This window comes from Dinoponera quadriceps, unplaced genomic scaffold, assembly GCF_001313825.1.
Source record: "Dinoponera quadriceps isolate SergipeBrazil2010 unplaced genomic scaffold, ASM131382v1 scaffold1115, whole genome shotgun sequence".
NCBI classification, from domain to species: Eukaryota; Metazoa; Arthropoda; class Insecta; order Hymenoptera; family Formicidae; genus Dinoponera; species Dinoponera quadriceps.
In genome coordinates this window covers 941912-959135 of record NW_014555233.1, presented here as the reverse complement: position 1 = coordinate 959135, position 17224 = coordinate 941912, and the positions used below count along the sequence as shown (strand labels likewise).

The 17224-nt window shown below is 48.7% G+C and overlaps 1 protein-coding gene across 1 annotated transcript in view; it reads right to left on the bottom strand.

The window, feature by feature from the left end:
• The window catches only part of LOC106743602, a 32483-nt gene extending 16828 nt beyond the window's left edge, over positions 1-15655 (bottom strand). Inside the window, exon 1 of the mRNA XM_014617600.1 lies at positions 15366-15655. Within this exon, the coding sequence (XP_014473086.1) occupies positions 15366-15435 (70 nt within the window). The 5' untranslated portion in view covers positions 15436-15655. The remainder of the gene's footprint in view (positions 1-15365) is intronic.
• Positions 15656-17224: the final 1569 nt, after the last annotated feature.

Here is a 17224-nt window from a genome sequence, read left to right as displayed (position 1 = left end):
GTTATCGTCGTGCGCGCGCGCATGATCGCTAGAGGCCAACAGTCGGTCGCCGCTTGTCAGGGAGTTAACTGGGCTCACGAAGGTACGCATGTTTACTTGTTAAAAATTTCTGTGTTAGTAAACAGAATTATTTAATATTTATAACAGTCAGTAGCAGCATCACGCACACACACACAGTGTTATTGACATTGCTCGTATTAATATCTGCAATTACCGCCGCGCTGATTTCCATTGGATATACAAAAGCTAAACTGATGATAGAATTATTGAAGATATACGGTAAAGAAATTTAATTTTGAAATATACGTGTCATAATAATACTCTTTGAAATATATAATAGAGATATATCTTTTTCCTCCCGCCACTACATTTATCATTTATATTTATCTCTCGCCCCGTTTTTCATTTGCTTTCTATCGGCCGTACAAGCAATTTTTTAGATGCAATTAATTCCATCTTACACGTAATTTAATGAAACGTGGTCGTATCACAGGCCACCGGTGATCACGATATTTAACGTGTTGACATTTCAACTGCCACGGAATAGCTCGACGATACTTTCCGACTTAACGAAATCGGTTACAGACCTGTTGGAAATAAGCATGTTTTTAATGTGATTTCAGCCTGGTTCGGTTTAGTTTAGATCACGTTTTGCTTTAACTTATTTTAGTTTAGTTCGGTGTAGCTGCCCGCTACGACGAGTTTTGCGAAGCTTCCTAACGTAATAGTCCAACTTGAAAATTAAAAGTTGCTGCCGCCTGAGACTCTTTTGCATCCCTTTATCTCCGAGAAATATAAGCGAAAACAAGTGGTAAATCGTGACGTTGACGGGAATCATGTCGATGTTCTGGCGAATTTTGGAGACATTTCTCCCCCGGGCAAATTAAATTGCCATCAAATTATATTAAGGATATATCCGAATTATATATTGAATAATCACATAAAAATCTATTTTCTATCATTGTGAAAATTGCCGGAAAAGGTATTGCCATTCCCTTCGGTTTAGATTTTCCTATTGACGGCTGAGAGGTCGCGCGTAGACGCAGATCATCTGGATACATACGTCATGCGCGACGTTTGTTTCGTCTCGAACGTGTGCTTATCGGCGTCGGTGGCGTCGCGCGAGAAAATCCGGAAAATATCGGCAAAATATCCGTCTGACCGCGGAGGGAAGGGTAAACCGAGTCGAATTTCCCAAGCGCACCAGGTGTAAGTTTCCCTGTTGCAATCTTGTCTCGCACCTGATACGCCATACGACTTTTTGCTCCATTGTGTCTTGCCTGGCGGAAAAGATTGCGAGTCTTATTTATCGGTCGTGACATTGCTGAGTTTGAACGGTACGTTCGTGCAGCTAAGGAAGGTTCAATGTGCAATAAGCACCTCTCCTCGCTTNCCCCTCTCTCTCTCTCTCTCTCTCTCTCTCTCTCTCTCTCCCACTCTTTCTGTTATGCTTTGTATCTTGAACGCGTAAAGCGCGACAAGATTAACGAGATAAAGGGATCTGAAAAGGCGTTTTATTTCCCGCCGTTTCTCGTTTATCGCGAGTGAAATGATGGTGTCGGGTTGGTGGAATAGAATGCGACCGTATTATACTCCGCGAACAAACCGTATCGCAGACACATCGAATCTTTAGAGGGTGTATAGCGCGTTAAATTTCGAGAAATACAATATCGACGATTTTTCGCCGCGACGTCTTCGGAAAATCTCGGCTGAATTTTCTCTCGTATCGTGTCGAATCGCGTTAAAATATACATGAATAAAAATAACTCGCGTCCGCGTGAATTCGGTCCTATTATTCGTTCACTTTTCCTTACTAATTCGATCTCGTGCTCAGCATGAGAAATATGCATTATTAATGCGTCACCTCGTTTTCTGGCTTTTATTATTTAAGACACACTCCAATTTAAGAATGACGAAATCGAAAATGAATTAGTAATCAGATTGTATAATTAAAATATCCTGTTTCTGTAACGAATTAATCAATTTGATTATCCGTTAATAGTAATGGAGCGCCGTTTGACAATCGTTCGAAACTTTTCTAAGGAAAGCCGTATCCGTTCGTCAACGTTTATATTGCTTTGTGCGTTGTTTGCAAAGACGAAAAAATTTGCGCGAAAACAACGTGTCGTTGTGAAACATTAAACGGGAACCTGCATTTTCATATCGCATTAAAATCTATAGCACGCGTCGTAATGGACGATTTTTGCAGAAAAGCAACGACACGTTATCATGTACGTTATTATCATATATATTATCATATTATCACGACGCGATTTGTTTGTCGAACGTCACAATAATAAACGTCAAGTAATCATCGACTTGCACATACACACACACACACACACACACATATGCGCGCACGTTAATTCAACCAATCTTTTTTCTCTATATAATATTTTTCTACAATAAGTCTTGCAATGTATCTCGTAACCAAAAGGAAAATGCATCTCCCCATAGTGTCAAACTTTATGTTAAATTTAACGTATTTCACATGTCTAAAACGGCCTACACAAATTTTTGTGTTAATTTAACTCAAAGTGAATATGTTGAAAAGTAAAATATTATGTCAAAAATAATTACAAATTTAACATCCATAATATGTTAATTGACACTGAAATATAAAATGTATTATTTTAACACTTACACATGCTGAATATCGACTCCATAAAATATATGTATGTATATATTTTTTTACATATATTTATACACATATATATATATATATATACATATATATTGAAATAATATAAACAAAATATGTTAAATTTGACAATCGCGTGTATTAAAGATTTAACACAAAAATTTTAACAAGGACCGATTTTAACACAAGTATAAAATGTTTTTTACTGTGTCCTAAGTTATTACAAAAAAAAATTCTCCTATTGGATACGAGATGCATCGCGAAACTCATCGGGGAAAAGTTCGGCGCAACATTTAATCAGACCTGACTGTGTACGAGAGTCGCGAAGGGATCACCGTTGTCGAATCATCGTTTTGCCGGCGACTCGATCCATCCGTGTGGAATCAGCGCCTGTGTTTTTTTTTCCACTCCGTCGTCCAGACAATTTCGAATCGAAGATCGAACAATTACCGAGCGTATGAATATTTAATCGGACCGACCGGTTGTGCTCAATGCAGCTCACCGTATAATTCCGGACGTCAAAATCGCGTCGTGTAGCGTGATCGGCAGAGGGTTAAAACGTTCGCGCGGCACGACGAGCTGAATATTTATGGCTCGCACGCGTACGTAGTTAACATTGTTCTTCGTTACTTCCGCGTGAAATTCATGGCGGCAGGTTGGTCGTGGGCCTGCTGCGAATGGGACAAGAGAGAGGAAGAGAGATGGCCGAAGAGACGGTACGATTTTTTAAGTGATTCAGTTAAGATTCACGCGGCTGTAACTCGCGCCACCCTGTATAGCTGGGGCTTCTTTCTCGTTCCTCTTTTCTCTATGTGTGTGTGTGTGTGTATGTGTGCCTCTCTTTCTTTCTCCGTCTGGGAAATCGTCGTATTTGTTATGCCCCGTCGTCCGCAAATTGATACGGATGTGAATCGCGGCCAAGTTAAGATACGTTCGTAGGACCGTCAGCGGCGGAAGGAGATTTATCGGCTCGGCCATCCGCGGTCGTGTATTTTTCGCCGGGGTGTGGAAAAAACGTTACTCAACGGAGCGTTACCCTCTCGAGAAATGGCTCAAGTTAAAGCACCGGCGTATCCGCGCCCGCGAAGAAATATTATGGGGAACTACCGCTCGCGCGCGGCAACTTACCGGTCCTTATTTCACAATAAAGGCTGAAGTTTGCGTGGATTTTTCATGCGGTCGTCATTACACTTCGGGAACTCGCCCGCGCGATTTCCTATCCCGCAGCGTAACTCGCCGCGATCTCGAGAGATACTAAGCCCCGAATTAAAATTCCATTAGGGCGCGGGGAGCGCCAGCGCGCGAAATTAATCGACAAACGAGGCTTTGCTATTAGGGTTACCGAATCCAAAAGTCTAAATTTTACCGGACATTTTCTCTTTAATGATAAAACCTAACTGGACCAAACCACCAGACAGAAATAATAATCGTAAAACGAGATTCAATATAAAATTTAATCAAAAATTACTTGAAACATTATTTCCCAAACAGTTTGGAAACAGAGAGTTCGATTGAATAAATAAAATAATATAATAGTGAATTGAATAAATAAAATAAATAATATAATAATATAACAGTTTGGAAACAGAGAGTTCGATTGAATAAATAAAATAATATAACTACACTATTGTTTAATATTATTATTTAATATAAAATACACTTTATTATTGAACGCAAAATTAAATCATGTTTTACAAATACGACATTTAACATTCGCTGTAAATATTTTGTTAAAACGTTTTTACCTGCCGGTTTATTTTTCCAAAGCCGATTATTAGAATTCGGATCTTGGCAATGTTTTTCTCATTCCAAGCGCGTATTAGGGAAGTGCCATGAGAATCGTCGAGCGTTCTGCTAAATAGCACTGCTGCTCGCGGCGTTTGACTGCTAATAAACGCTTTAAATGAGGAAACGTTGTTGAAATTCGAACTCTGTTTATAAATTTGTTTTCACAATGTAAATTTCATTTTAACCTTTTAATGGTAAGGCGGGCTTAAATCGATTCCACGACTTCGTTTACTTTTTGCTATATTTTCCACATAACCTGAGAATTCTTCAAAGGAATTTTTCATATTATCATTTACTCCTTTTACTCATTTTGTACGTGGATTACGTGAAAAATGAAAAAAAAAAAACAGAGCATGTGGCCGGATCGGCTTCCTGGATACGTTGAGAATCAACCTTGTCATTAGAAGATTAATTAAATATACTTACAAACCGGACATATGACGTCCGGTTTGACTTGTCGACCGGACATCGGACGAAACTCTTGCAAACCCCGACAGTCCGGTTCAGAAACCGGACAGATGCAACCGGACAGACCTATTTATTATCTACGTTCGCACGCACACGCATGTTTTTACCCGAAACTCGATTCGCTCTCCCTTTCCATCCTGCGATCGCGCGAGAAAAAGCACGTTACTCCCGACGCACCCTTTATAAATAATACCCTCTCATTAGGCGTATAAACAGTCCGGGGCGCTATCTGATTGTGTCGTCGTCGCGTGTGCGATCGTTTCGTGTCCGATCGTGTTTCACTTTCCCGTACGCTTTACGCGATCTTGTCGGGATCATGTTCGGCCGCATTTGAGAGTCACTTCATAGGTATCGCGCCCCGGCGGCGGCTGCCTGCGAGGTTGCCAGCCGGCGAAGGAAAATAAAAACCGCTCACGAACGTCCGACCGAGCATACTCGATAAAGTGCCTTGCGAGATAAATTAGCCCGTGCCCGTATAAATATTCCTTTCAGCCGGCGGAAATAAGCTGCTGCGATAAATTCAATACCGGCAACGCGCGCAGCACCATTCCCGATGCTGCTCCTTGAACTCGATAATTGATCCTCGCCATATGTTGCCTTGTTATTTTTCGAAGCTACCGGACGGCCAATGGCGCGGGTGAAATACGCGATGCGCGACCTCCGCTTTTACCAGTTAATATTTGCGCCCCTGAATTTAAGTCCTCTCTCTCTCTCTCTCTCTCTCGACGAGCTCGCGCGCCACGTGATAGCGTAGAGGAGTTCGTTATCGCGACGGTGACGCGGCGAATCGTTTCCGCAATATCAGTGCGATACACGTATCACAATGTTGTGACAGGAACGAGATACGCGATGTGCTAATTATCCGTGGAGATATGCCTCGCGGAGATATGTAGCGGGACGTCGAAATAGCGCGTGCGTCGATTTTCCCGATCGCAGCGTCGCTCCCGAGAACCTTTACGTCTCAACAACGGACGATGAAGGAACGCTGTGCCTACGTCCCGTTGATTGCCCGTCGATGGTCTTCATTGAAGTCACATATTTTGATCGGCAACAAAGTGATTAAATTCACATAAAATGTAGCTGGAAAAAAAAAACAGGCGGAAAATGCGCGATGGCATTTCCCTGCGTGGAAATACACACGCGGGCGAAATGGTATACAATGAAGTGAATAGATGATTGTTCATCTTTTGTGTTACAAATAGCTGATTGTTGCGAATTGTTTACATCCCTCCGCTGACTACTCGCCATTGTACGATTCCATCGTAACTTTTCGTACGATTTTTCACAGCTTTTGTCCGGATAACAGACATTTATTTCCGCATTCGTTCAAAACGCACGCGCCCTCCCTCTCCCTCTCTCTTGCGAGAAATATAATTCCGTTTCTCCAATTTGCCCTGTGTTTATAACGTCGAGAGCTTAGGCTTACTTATGTAACCGTCGATACCTAATTCCCCGCGCAAACCGAAAGAGTAAACAATTTTCGAAATTACCCTGCTCCTTCGGAGGGAAACGATTGCGAGCCGGTAGCAATCGCGAAGTCGATTGAATTGTTAATCTCTCGGAGTTCCAAAATCGATTTCCGTCTATGTGGACCTTAAGCACCGCGTCTCGTTTATTTTTCGCCGCTATTGAATCGTGGAACTAACGAACCTCTTTGACGGCGGGATAACGTTTTATATAGACGTTAACCTTCTCATCGGACATAATTCCGTTTTCGATATCTCGAGACGACGGCCGCGCGCTCGAGGAAAAACGACTCCTCGTCTCGTTACCGCTTCATATTCGATCGTCCGTAATTCGGAGGATCTCTTAAACGCCGCGACATTGAAACAAACTGCGTTCTTTTCTCTCTCTCTCTCTCTCTCTCCTCACTTTCCCTCTCTCTTCCACTCCCCTTCCTTCCTCCTTGCTTCTTTCTTTTTTTTGGCTTCTCGCTGTCTGTGCTCATGAGCGAGAGAAGATCCGCGCCGTCTGAGAATGCGTGATACATATTCCCACGTAGGGCGCGGGAAATCGCGGGGCGCGATTTTATTTAGCGGTCTCCTACGCGAGATACACGGCCCCATAAGGGCGACGAGGGCGCGAAAGGGCCTCCGCCGCCCGGCGCCGTCCCTAAGACGCGAACAAATCCTCGGAGCTTCCTCTCGCATGTAAATGCAAAGCCGCGTACGCGTTAAGCCGGCCGTGCACGCGCGGGAAATAAATTGTATAAAAACGGGCGACGATTGTCGCGCCAGTCTGCTCCGACCGCGGACTTTCACGCATGCGTTCGTTCCTGCGTGCGTGTGTACGACGCGTTGTCGCGATCTCCGGCCCCGATATTATTCCTGCATTCTGCAAATTTGCCTGCGTCCGCGCTAATGAAACATTTACCATTACCGCTTGTATCTTTTTAGCCCATCGAGAGACGCGACGCTTTCGCGCGAGCGACGACGTGACGCGGCGCGACGCGCATCTAGCACGTGCTCGTGACGGACGCGGGACACGGTCGATTTAATTAAACGCAATTGGGGAGGTGCAGTGCGGAAGACGAGGGATGAGGATGGCGATGAGCACGACAAGGAACAGACAAGGCCGCAGCCGACGGCGACGACGGCGGTAACGACGACGTCGACAACGAGGATGGGAACGACGATGAGAACGAGGAGGAAGACGCCGGTGAGTGAGATATTTATATTTATCCGCGTCGACGACGCGGCGCTGATCCGTTCAAATGAATCCAAAAACCGTGGAACACTCGCGCGTGATTTAGCGCTGTAAATCAGGCCGTAATGCGAGGATTAATCCCGCTGAATGTATCGCCGACGAGATTATAAATTTATTCCCGTGGCAGTGCGGGGGCGTGTTAATCCGCGACTACACCTCCGGAGACTTCCAGATTTCAGGAGATCCCGCGTTGTTGCGTGATCCTCGCGAACAGACGGCGAGATGTACACCAGTCAGATTTATGTGTTTATTTAAATTAATTTCGGTGGCGCTGCGAGCGCGCTACAGCGCCGAGCGTCTGTCCCGGTAATTGATCGCGTTTATCAAATAGTCATTTCGGAACTATTTCGAATCTCGGGTGTGTATATAGTCACCTCTCTCTCTCTCTCTCTCTCTCTCTGGCCGTGCTTCGCGCGCTCGTTCGCGAAAAAACAGGTCATCGGAGAAAGAGAGGGAATTATTTAAACGAGTCGATCTCGCTAAAATTGCCGAACGTGTCCGATTCGGTTCGCGGCGATGTTTGCGCGCGCGCGTGCGAGCATTTGTAATTGAAATGCATATGCTGCATTAGTTCCATTATTACCCGTATTATATGTTATTGGTCTATTCGAGCGCATGATTATTTTAATATCCGTAGTGCGTACGACTGGGCGAGCTATTTACAAATTGAATTCGCTGTGATCTCACGACACACACACACACACACACACACACACACATATACGTGTGTGTGTATATTATATAACTGGTATATACACAAGTGTACATAGGAGCCGGAGAAAATCCGACGTATCAGTCGGATCTCACACAGGGCGCGCGATCGTTGATGCTGGCTTATTATTTTATCTGCTTACTCCCGCTCGTCCGTTCGTTCGCTGGTTCGCGCGCTCGCTTTCATAGTATGCCCGACTATGCGCACGCTGTTCTTCCCGCTCGAGCATACAAATATTGGAATTTGCCGTATAATAAGAGCCCGCTAAGGGAAAGAATCCGCCGGAGTCAGTCAAGCGTGGACGAGGGAATACTCGCGTTACATGACGGCGCGCGATATCTCGCGAGTGGCGGTAAGTCGCGCTAAAACGTTAAATCGAACGTCGTCGTCGACGACAATTACTACCACTACGACGACGGCTACTACGTGTACGGCGACGAAAGAGGAAAGACGAATCGGTGGTGTTCGCAAAGCAACGCGAACAAAAGGACGGCCTAATTACGCGTTTCATCGCACGGACACCGAGTCCGGACGCTTCTCGTATAACGTTACACGATACAATGCTTCCTCGACGAGCGGAAAAAGTGATAAAACGATCGAGTTGCCGTAATTAATCACGGCGCGCAACGCGAACAGCAGGAGCGCTGTTGGTAAGTACATAATTTTGACGTGCCGCGATGATAATGCTTTCCGATAGATTTGCTCGCGTGTGTAATTAATGGCTCGCTAAAAGGAACGGGCTGCGCCGCTCCCTCGCTTCTCGTCCTTGCTGCAAACGAATTCTCGCCCGTGACGAGAACAAACAAAGCGCTCACGCAACAACAATAGCGATGGTCGCGCGGTAGTTGAAGCTTACAGCGTTCTTTAATTGTCAAGGAGCGAATCGCGTTAGCGAAGCGTTCTCGCTTCCAGCGCGGCAAGATTTTTTCCGCGAACCGTCGTGATTTTTGCAATGATTCGAAAAAAAAAAAACAGAGGGGAAAAAAGAGGAACATCATCTATCTCATTTTCGTTAGTGCTTCGTTTATCCGTTTGACGTGGCGCTTAAACATTGCCGACACGCGGTGTTAAATAATCACGACTCGTAGCTCGGCATACGGGCGCGAACTGGGACAGGCGGCGCGCACCGACGAACGGCTCCGCAAAATTGTATGTTTGCATATCAGAGAAAGTAGGAAAGAGGTATGTCCGCGAGGGCACGCGGCCATCCGAGAGTTAATCATTCGGGCAAATGGGCGCGTTAAACGGTACATGCGGCCCTTATCCGGAGCATCACAATATTTTTTCGCGTTTTCCGCGCTCGAATAATATGAAATTAGTGGAAACGCGGGGTCACAGGGTGGAAGGGTGAGAGAGAGAGAGAGAGAGAGGGGAGGGGGTGGAGAGCGGGCTGGTCAGATAAAAGGATTTACTGCCTTCTGGAGGCAAATTGCCGGGCCGTAAAATAAGTCCGAAACTGGAAAAATATACGCGTCGTCCGAAAAACGCGCGGCCGCGAGTGTTAAGCGCATATCATCCGTGCCGGATTGCCGGCGACCGGACCGGAAACGGCTACGTATCGATGCCGTATTTCTCCACACTCTCGCGCTCTCTATCTCTCTCTCTTTTTTTTACGCCTGTCATATCATAAATCTGCACGGTGCATGCGTAGAGTGATAAGCAGAATTACCCTCGACAAGTGATTCTGTTTATTTTAACGACGTTGGCTCCGAAGAACGCGTCGCATGCGAAACAACGCTCGCTCGTTCTCTCGCTTGTGCGAATAAAAAATACACGCACCCGCCGCGCGCTCTTTGTTATCTTCTGACAACAACGAAGGCTGCAACGTGCGTGATCACGTACTGCGGAGATTCGAGATTACGAGACAATTATTAAACAAAACCCTGCCCTTTTCCCCACCTTCTCATTCTCTCTCTCTCTCTCTCTCTTTCTCTCTCTCTCTCTCTCTCTCTCTCTCTCTCTTTTTCTCTCTCTCTTTTTCTCATTCTCTTTTGCTTGTCTACGATGTGCTAGCTATCGATTTACGCGACCGCCGTCTTCGGATAGAGGGAGCGGATGGGAGGAACGGGCGGGTGGAAAAATTCATTTAGAATTAAAGGGAAACAAAGACCCGTCGAAGACGTCGGAATTTCGTGCATTTCCCATCTTATCGGGCTTTGCGCGCGCGGCCGCTCCGTTCAAAAAGCAGGAATCGAGCGCAATCAAATGTATGAGTAAATGAGTTTACCTTTCGCAATTTTTCAAAACGAATTTTCGCCCTGACGCTTTTAAGATTGCGGTTTACGCGAGAACGGGTATCAAATTCAGCGGGAGAAGCTGCAAAAATAAATCAGCGCGCCCCGTTATTTTCGCCGCCGCGCGAGTGTGTTCTCGCGTGTCCGGGGGAACCGGTGGGATCCCCGCGCGCGAATTGACCGACGAGAGATTCTCGTGACAAGCTAATAAATCTCGCACGGCCGTAATTAAGAGAACCCGCGCCGGCAGCTTTATATATATTAAATTATATACGCGATACGCGCGATAGAAAAAAATGTAGAATCTTCGATTACGCTGTTTTGCATGGAGACTCCGTCGAACGAAAGAGAAAGAGAGAAAAAGGGTGAGAGGGAGAAAGTTACGGAAGCAGGAGGTGGATGAAGCGGAAGGAGCGCGGGGAATAAAGTGGCAGTGCGGTGCGCGCGTGCTATTGTTTTATTTAAACGGCCGTGGAGCTCCGCGCACCGTTCGCCGGGCTTTATTGGAAATTGAGCCAATTATGGTACTTGAGTTAACGATCCATCGTAATACAGTTTCGCGGCAGCGCCAGCGATCCCGAACGCGATTTCGTGCGAGACGTCGCGCAGATTGCTTTACACGACCGCGTCCTCTCCTCTTCCACGTCGTCGTCGTCGTCGTCAGTTCTCTGATTGGAAAATGTCCTCGAAAGGGATCGAGTCGTCGTTCTCCTCCCCATCATGTTCGATGGGGATCGGGAGGGGGATCGAGAGAAGAGTGAGGAAGAGGAGTCCGCCGCCGCGAAGTGACGACGATAAGCGAGAAGTCGTGTTCTTTCGGTTTCGAGCGGGCCCGCGATGGCGAGTGTTAACTCGGCCCCACTTCGCTGAGGTTTCGGTTCCAGTGCCGCGATCGCGGTTCAAAGTTCAAACTCGATTTAACTTTGAAATCGGGCGTCCGCGTCGACCGGTCAGTCAGTGGCCAAGTGCCGCGACGCGCTTCCGAATGTTGCTCCCGAGATTCGAGCCCTAATCGTCGAAAGCGCGGACTGATCATCTGCTCCCCCCCNCCCCCCCCTTTCCTTCCCCGTCCACGGGTTCTCCTTCGACACCCTCGACGTACTCTCGCGTCTTTTTCATTCCGGTTTTGTTGCGCGACGTCGCGTCACGTGCTAATGCGAGGCGAGTTTATGCATTTAACGAGGAGCACGCGGGTGGTTAAACGCGCGTGCGGGTTGGCGATGGTGGTGGAAGCGGCGACCGCGGCCTGTGTCTTTTTTTTTCTCCTTCTCCGTGGCGCGCGGATGAAATTTCCGCGATTCGCCGCGGTATGAAATACTTTGAATAATTCGTGACGCTTGTTGGCCAGGATGCAAATGCGCGTTATTCCGTCCTGCCTTTGTTTTTGCTTTTTGCCGCGAATATTCCGGAGGCTGTGTTATTTCGAGGATTCGGTCAACGCCGCGCGGATCGCGGGGTTAGAGAATCGATGCGTACAGTCGGTCCCGGCGGAAACGTCGCCACCGCGACGACGGTGACTCGAATGGTGGGTTAAGAAGGTTAAATGTGTCTATAAATATTCGATTCGCCGTTTCCGCCCCATGACAACGTCCAAAATTAAGAACTTCAGGCGGTCGTGATGAATAACTGATGGCCTTGTTATTCCGGAGATGGAGCATCAGATTTTGTATCATGCGGTTCTATATATATTTATGACTTCCTCTAGATTTCGCAGAATCAAATTACCCGAATTAGTCTTCGTCGTGCCTCTCCTCCCCCACCCCCCCTTCCACACTCCGTTTTCGTTTCCGATATCGATAATAGGAAGACGGAAGGTCAGCCCGAGTCGAAATTTGGATGCTATTTGGAATCGTTCCTGTTTTATCACAATTTTTTAGTACTCTTATTCGTCATTGGCTGTGCAGAATTAAAAATCCTTTTGCAAGAATACAAATAAAACGTTTTGTAATTCGTTAACTTTTTCTCGTTTTTTGGACAAAGCCAACCATTGTCGCCTAAATTAACGTGTGTATTATAATTGTGCAAAAGGATTTTTAATTCTGTGCAGCCAGTAACGAGTATAGTATTAAAAAAATTTATAGTAAAACAGTACGACTCCACACGGAAGTAAAATCTGGTTGCATTAACCAGAAAGGGGACCAGATGCGTTCTGGTTGAAGGAAACAGCATTTTTGCTTCTTATGACCGAAATGTGGTTGTTATAACCAGAAATTCTGTTTCCTTTTAACCAAAAGGCATCTGGTTATTCCCTTTCTGGTTAATACAATCAAACTTTTTCTTCCATGTACAAGTTGAATTTTAGTACTACCTACAACAATCTATTTTGACGGTAATACAGCGAAAACGGAAGTTTAAGACATCATCAGAGTCAAAAAGGTAGAAGTTATATTATCAAAATTGAAATATAAAATCTATCTTCCTATCTTAGCTTCTACTATGCTGTAGAATTAAGGGTTTAATGTAGGGAAAAAATATCGACTAGACAGGCCGATTTTTCCGACGTGCAAACCTCAGNGGTATGTAGATTCCCCCCCCCTCCCCCTCCTCTCCCCCGGAATACATAATGGAACAAAAGCATTCGTACAAATAGCCCCGGTCATCCGATAACCGGGCCACGCATCATCGGCTGGTGGTGCGCCGTCGCGATATGTTAATTCTCGCAAACACGCGATAGTGATAATTTGCAAACGCGAGCGCGCGGAGGGCGGCCGAGCACAGGTCGGCGGACTTGAAAATAAAAGCCCGGGCGCGCGTATATCGTGGCGAGACAAACAAGGCACGGGTGCACGGTAATTGGCCGGGCTATAAATAACCGCCGGTAGACGAGGTGACGTTCTCAGAAATCTTAATTACCTTTATACGAACGTCACGTGACAATGCGCATTTAGCGGGCGGAGACCGGCCGCGGTAAGATGCTCTAAATCGCGTGGGTTCATTCCGGCCCCGATGGCGATAGTCGTACGGCATAGTTGCCAGCCCGCGGAGGGATAATTCCCGAACGATAATCGCTGTTTGAAGCTGTCGATCGTCCCATTATCTCCGCCTCCGGCGGCCGATTTACAAACACCGGGTTACCCCCCCTCCCCCCCGCCGTGTGGCGAATTCAGCGGCGCGGCGCGGGGCGAGCGAGCGGCTTTGAATTGCGCTTTGCCGAGCGATAAAAGTGCGCGGTGATTTCCCGTTAAAAATACGCACGGAGCAACGAGGTTAAAAACGTTCGAGTGGTTTTAACCCGCGGATTCGATTTCGACGACGGTGGATGACGATGACGCACGGGAGAGCCGCGAGAAACGGCGAAGGGAGCTCTCGCAATTTCTCGAGGCGTGGACTCGCGGAATTTTGCTTATAGCGATCAATGCGCGGCTGTCGGGTGAAGGAGCAATTTCCGCGCGACAATGGTTGTTTGAAGCTGCCGACCATTCCATTATCTCGACCGATTCACAAACAGTAGTTACGCTCGCTCTCTCCCCCTCCCTCCCCTCCGCCTCCACGCTATTTCACGGGTAAAGATCGCCGCCGTGCGGCCTCGTGCGCGCGCTTGCGATCGGCGAATGTTTTAATTAAGTACGAACTTAAAACAAAGTTTCGTCGAGGATACTAAAAATGCGCTCGATAGCGTGGCGGCGCGGAGTTAAATCAGCGAACTAATTTCGAGGCGTAACACCGGCTTCGACTGGCGCGCGATATAATGCGGGCGGAAAAGTCGAGTGGCGAGAGAGAGAGAGAGAGAGGGGTGGGGGGTGATTCGGTGATTTTTCTCAGCGCTGTTATTCCAATTTATTCGAGCCGAAGGAGACAGGCTCTCGAGCTTCCGCCGGTTACGTAAACCGCCGATTGCGTATCCGACTGAATTCCGAAGTTCGGTTCCTCTCCCCTTCCCTCTCCCAAGATCGCTCTTTCGCCGATAACTCTGTACGTAATTGAATTATTTCGACCGCGAATGTTGTTTATCGCGGCCGAGGCTCCCTGCTATTTTCGTGCGCGACTAGATATTGTTATTCCCGGCGCTTTGCATGGATATACATAAATGCATGGCGCTTTGTGTACTAGCTTTTATTCGTCTAGCTTTTATTCTTCTGGTTTTTATTCCTCCATGTCACGTTGCATTTTGCCGCGCGCGAGCGAGTTAGACGGGCCGTGCGCAAGATATGCATCTGTCGATGTGTGTGTGTGCGCGCAACACCACGTACACCCGATGCCTCTTTGTCGGCGATTTAATCGGCTGATTTCAAGATAATTGCGAAATTTGCGTCGCCCGTATTAGCGCGGCTCGTTAATCTACTAATTCGCTTATAACATAATGAGAGCGCCGATGAATCGCTGAATCATGCCGCGCGCGACGCGAGAGATTTCGCCGATTTTTCGCAAGCGGTGCCGCTTTAACCCGGCGAATCAGCGGCGATTCATGCACACTTTTATCGAACTTGGGCCGAGCAGTCGAAATGCCCGGCACGTCGAACGCGCACGCATGCCGAAAAATGGGTTTTGATATCTCTTATAAAGGCTTTCATGTGGACTCGCGCGGATTCGTTGTTTGCCGTATCGACACCGATCCGCGGCGGAAACCACGCCTCTACGTGCCTCCGGAGGATATATTCCGCTCTCGCAATAAAATCTTATCGCAATTCTATTCGCGTATACCCCTATAAATTACCCTCAGATCTACATAAACGTATCTCGACGTGTCTCCCCCGCTTTCTCTCCCTCCCTCACTTCTCGCGTTTTCGCTACTTCACCCGCCGCCGGACCTCGCCGTCACTCGACCGCGATTGAGCCTCCGGGTGGTCCGCCGAGGCTCATGCGGGGTGTCGCGTACCTGAATGGAGCAGCAACGGCGACAGTGCGAGGAACCGTGGCAGCAGGACGGCGAAGACCGCACGCAGCATCCTCGCTCCCGCGGGTGATCCCGGTGGGGACGTGCTCTCGGCGAGGAGATCTATCTCCGGCGTACCGTCGTCACTGGCGAGTCATCGCTCACACAGGGGGGGACCGAGTCCACAACGTGATCCCGGTAAACACTCGGCCGCGAACGCTCGCTCCCTCTCTCTCTCTCTCTCCGTACACGCCGCTAGGAAATCGATCTTTCCACGCTGGCAGTTCGAGGCGGAACACGCGCGGCACGACGCGGCACAGCGCGATGCGGCGCGGCGGCAGGACGCGCGTTCAGGAGAGAGAGAGCGTTGTATCGCCGCACACGCGGCGGAACGCGCGCGGCGACGGAGAGGCGCGAACGCGCGCGCGCGAGAGAGAGAACACGGCGGCGTTGACGACTTACGCGCGCGCCGAGACGCGACCGGCGGCGGGTGTTCAAGTACTCGCGGCTACTACTCGCGGCACATAATTTCCTACCTACGCTGCCACCCCGCTGACTAATTGAAAATCTATATACGGCCGCGTTACACGGGTTTCCACCTTCCGCGGAAAGCAGTCGGTACTGCGGCACCGGCACGGTGGAGGTGCCGAGGCGCGCGCGAGAGGGACGTGCGGCAGCGACGCGACGGGGATTGTAGCGGCGTGGGAGGGAAAGAGAGAGAGAGTGATATACGGGGAGGGAGGGGAGGAGAGAGAGAAAGAGACACGTTGGAGTCGAGGAGGTGGCAGCGACGGCAGTGCTGCTGCTACTGCCGCTGTTGCTGGTACCGGCTGCCGGACTGTGGTGGTGGTGGCGGCGCCAGCGATGGTGGTGGTGGTGGCGATGGTGACGGTGGTGGTGGTAGCGGCGGTGGTGGTGGTGGAGGTGATGGCAGTGGTTGTGGCGGTGGTGGGTGGTTGTGCCGATGGTGGCGGCGTTCGAGAAGGGTGGAAGACCACCTGGCTGCGCGGGATGGAAGGAAAGCGCGCGATGAGGATGAAACGAGATGGCGAAGGTTGTTGAGGGAGGGGGGGGGAGGACTGGGTGAGTGAGTTCGAGTTGGTTCCTGGGCGACTGCGCCGTTCTCCAAGTCGATGATCGCTGCAAAATCTTCCGTCTCTCTCTTTCTAGCGAGGGCGCCTCTCTTTTGGTGCGTTCCCTACGTACGCGCGGGTTTCTCACTCGCACGCTCGTGTATACGTGTGTGCGCGCAGGAAAGTGGGAGCGCGTTCGTGCGGGCGCTAACGAAATTGGCGAAATACGCTCCGCTCGGAGGAGCGCGGACGGAGGCGGCAGCCGCCGCGTCCCTCTCGAACCCGCTGGCGTATCGCGCCGTCCTTCTTCGACCGACCACCACCGCGACGTCGGGGGCTGCGGGAAAAACGGTCGACGGACGGAGAGGATAACGCGGAAGTTAGTTGGCGATCGTCCGGGGCGATCTTCCGTACATCGGGCTTAATCCTGTGGCCCGGTAATAGGATCGGCCGGCGATCCCTCTGGGAGTATCCGGCGCGGCGACTCTCGAGATTTTCGAATTTATGGGGAATTGCGGCGTACGCTTCTTGGACGCCGCCGTATGGAATATGCTGCCCGCTATAAATCCGAAATTCCGAGTGGCCCGAACGACGTCGCTATTGTGGGCCCTTGCTGTAAGGAATCGTCCCCGAGCGATTGTCCTGCGAGACCGCCCAGTGACACTTGCCGGGGAATCTCCGGGATATATATTTTATTTAGAAATCTAATTTATCGCGCGCGCGCGCGTACTCCCCGATTGAATTGAAATCAAATTTGCGGGCGAGCTTGATGCTCCGCGCGGATGATGT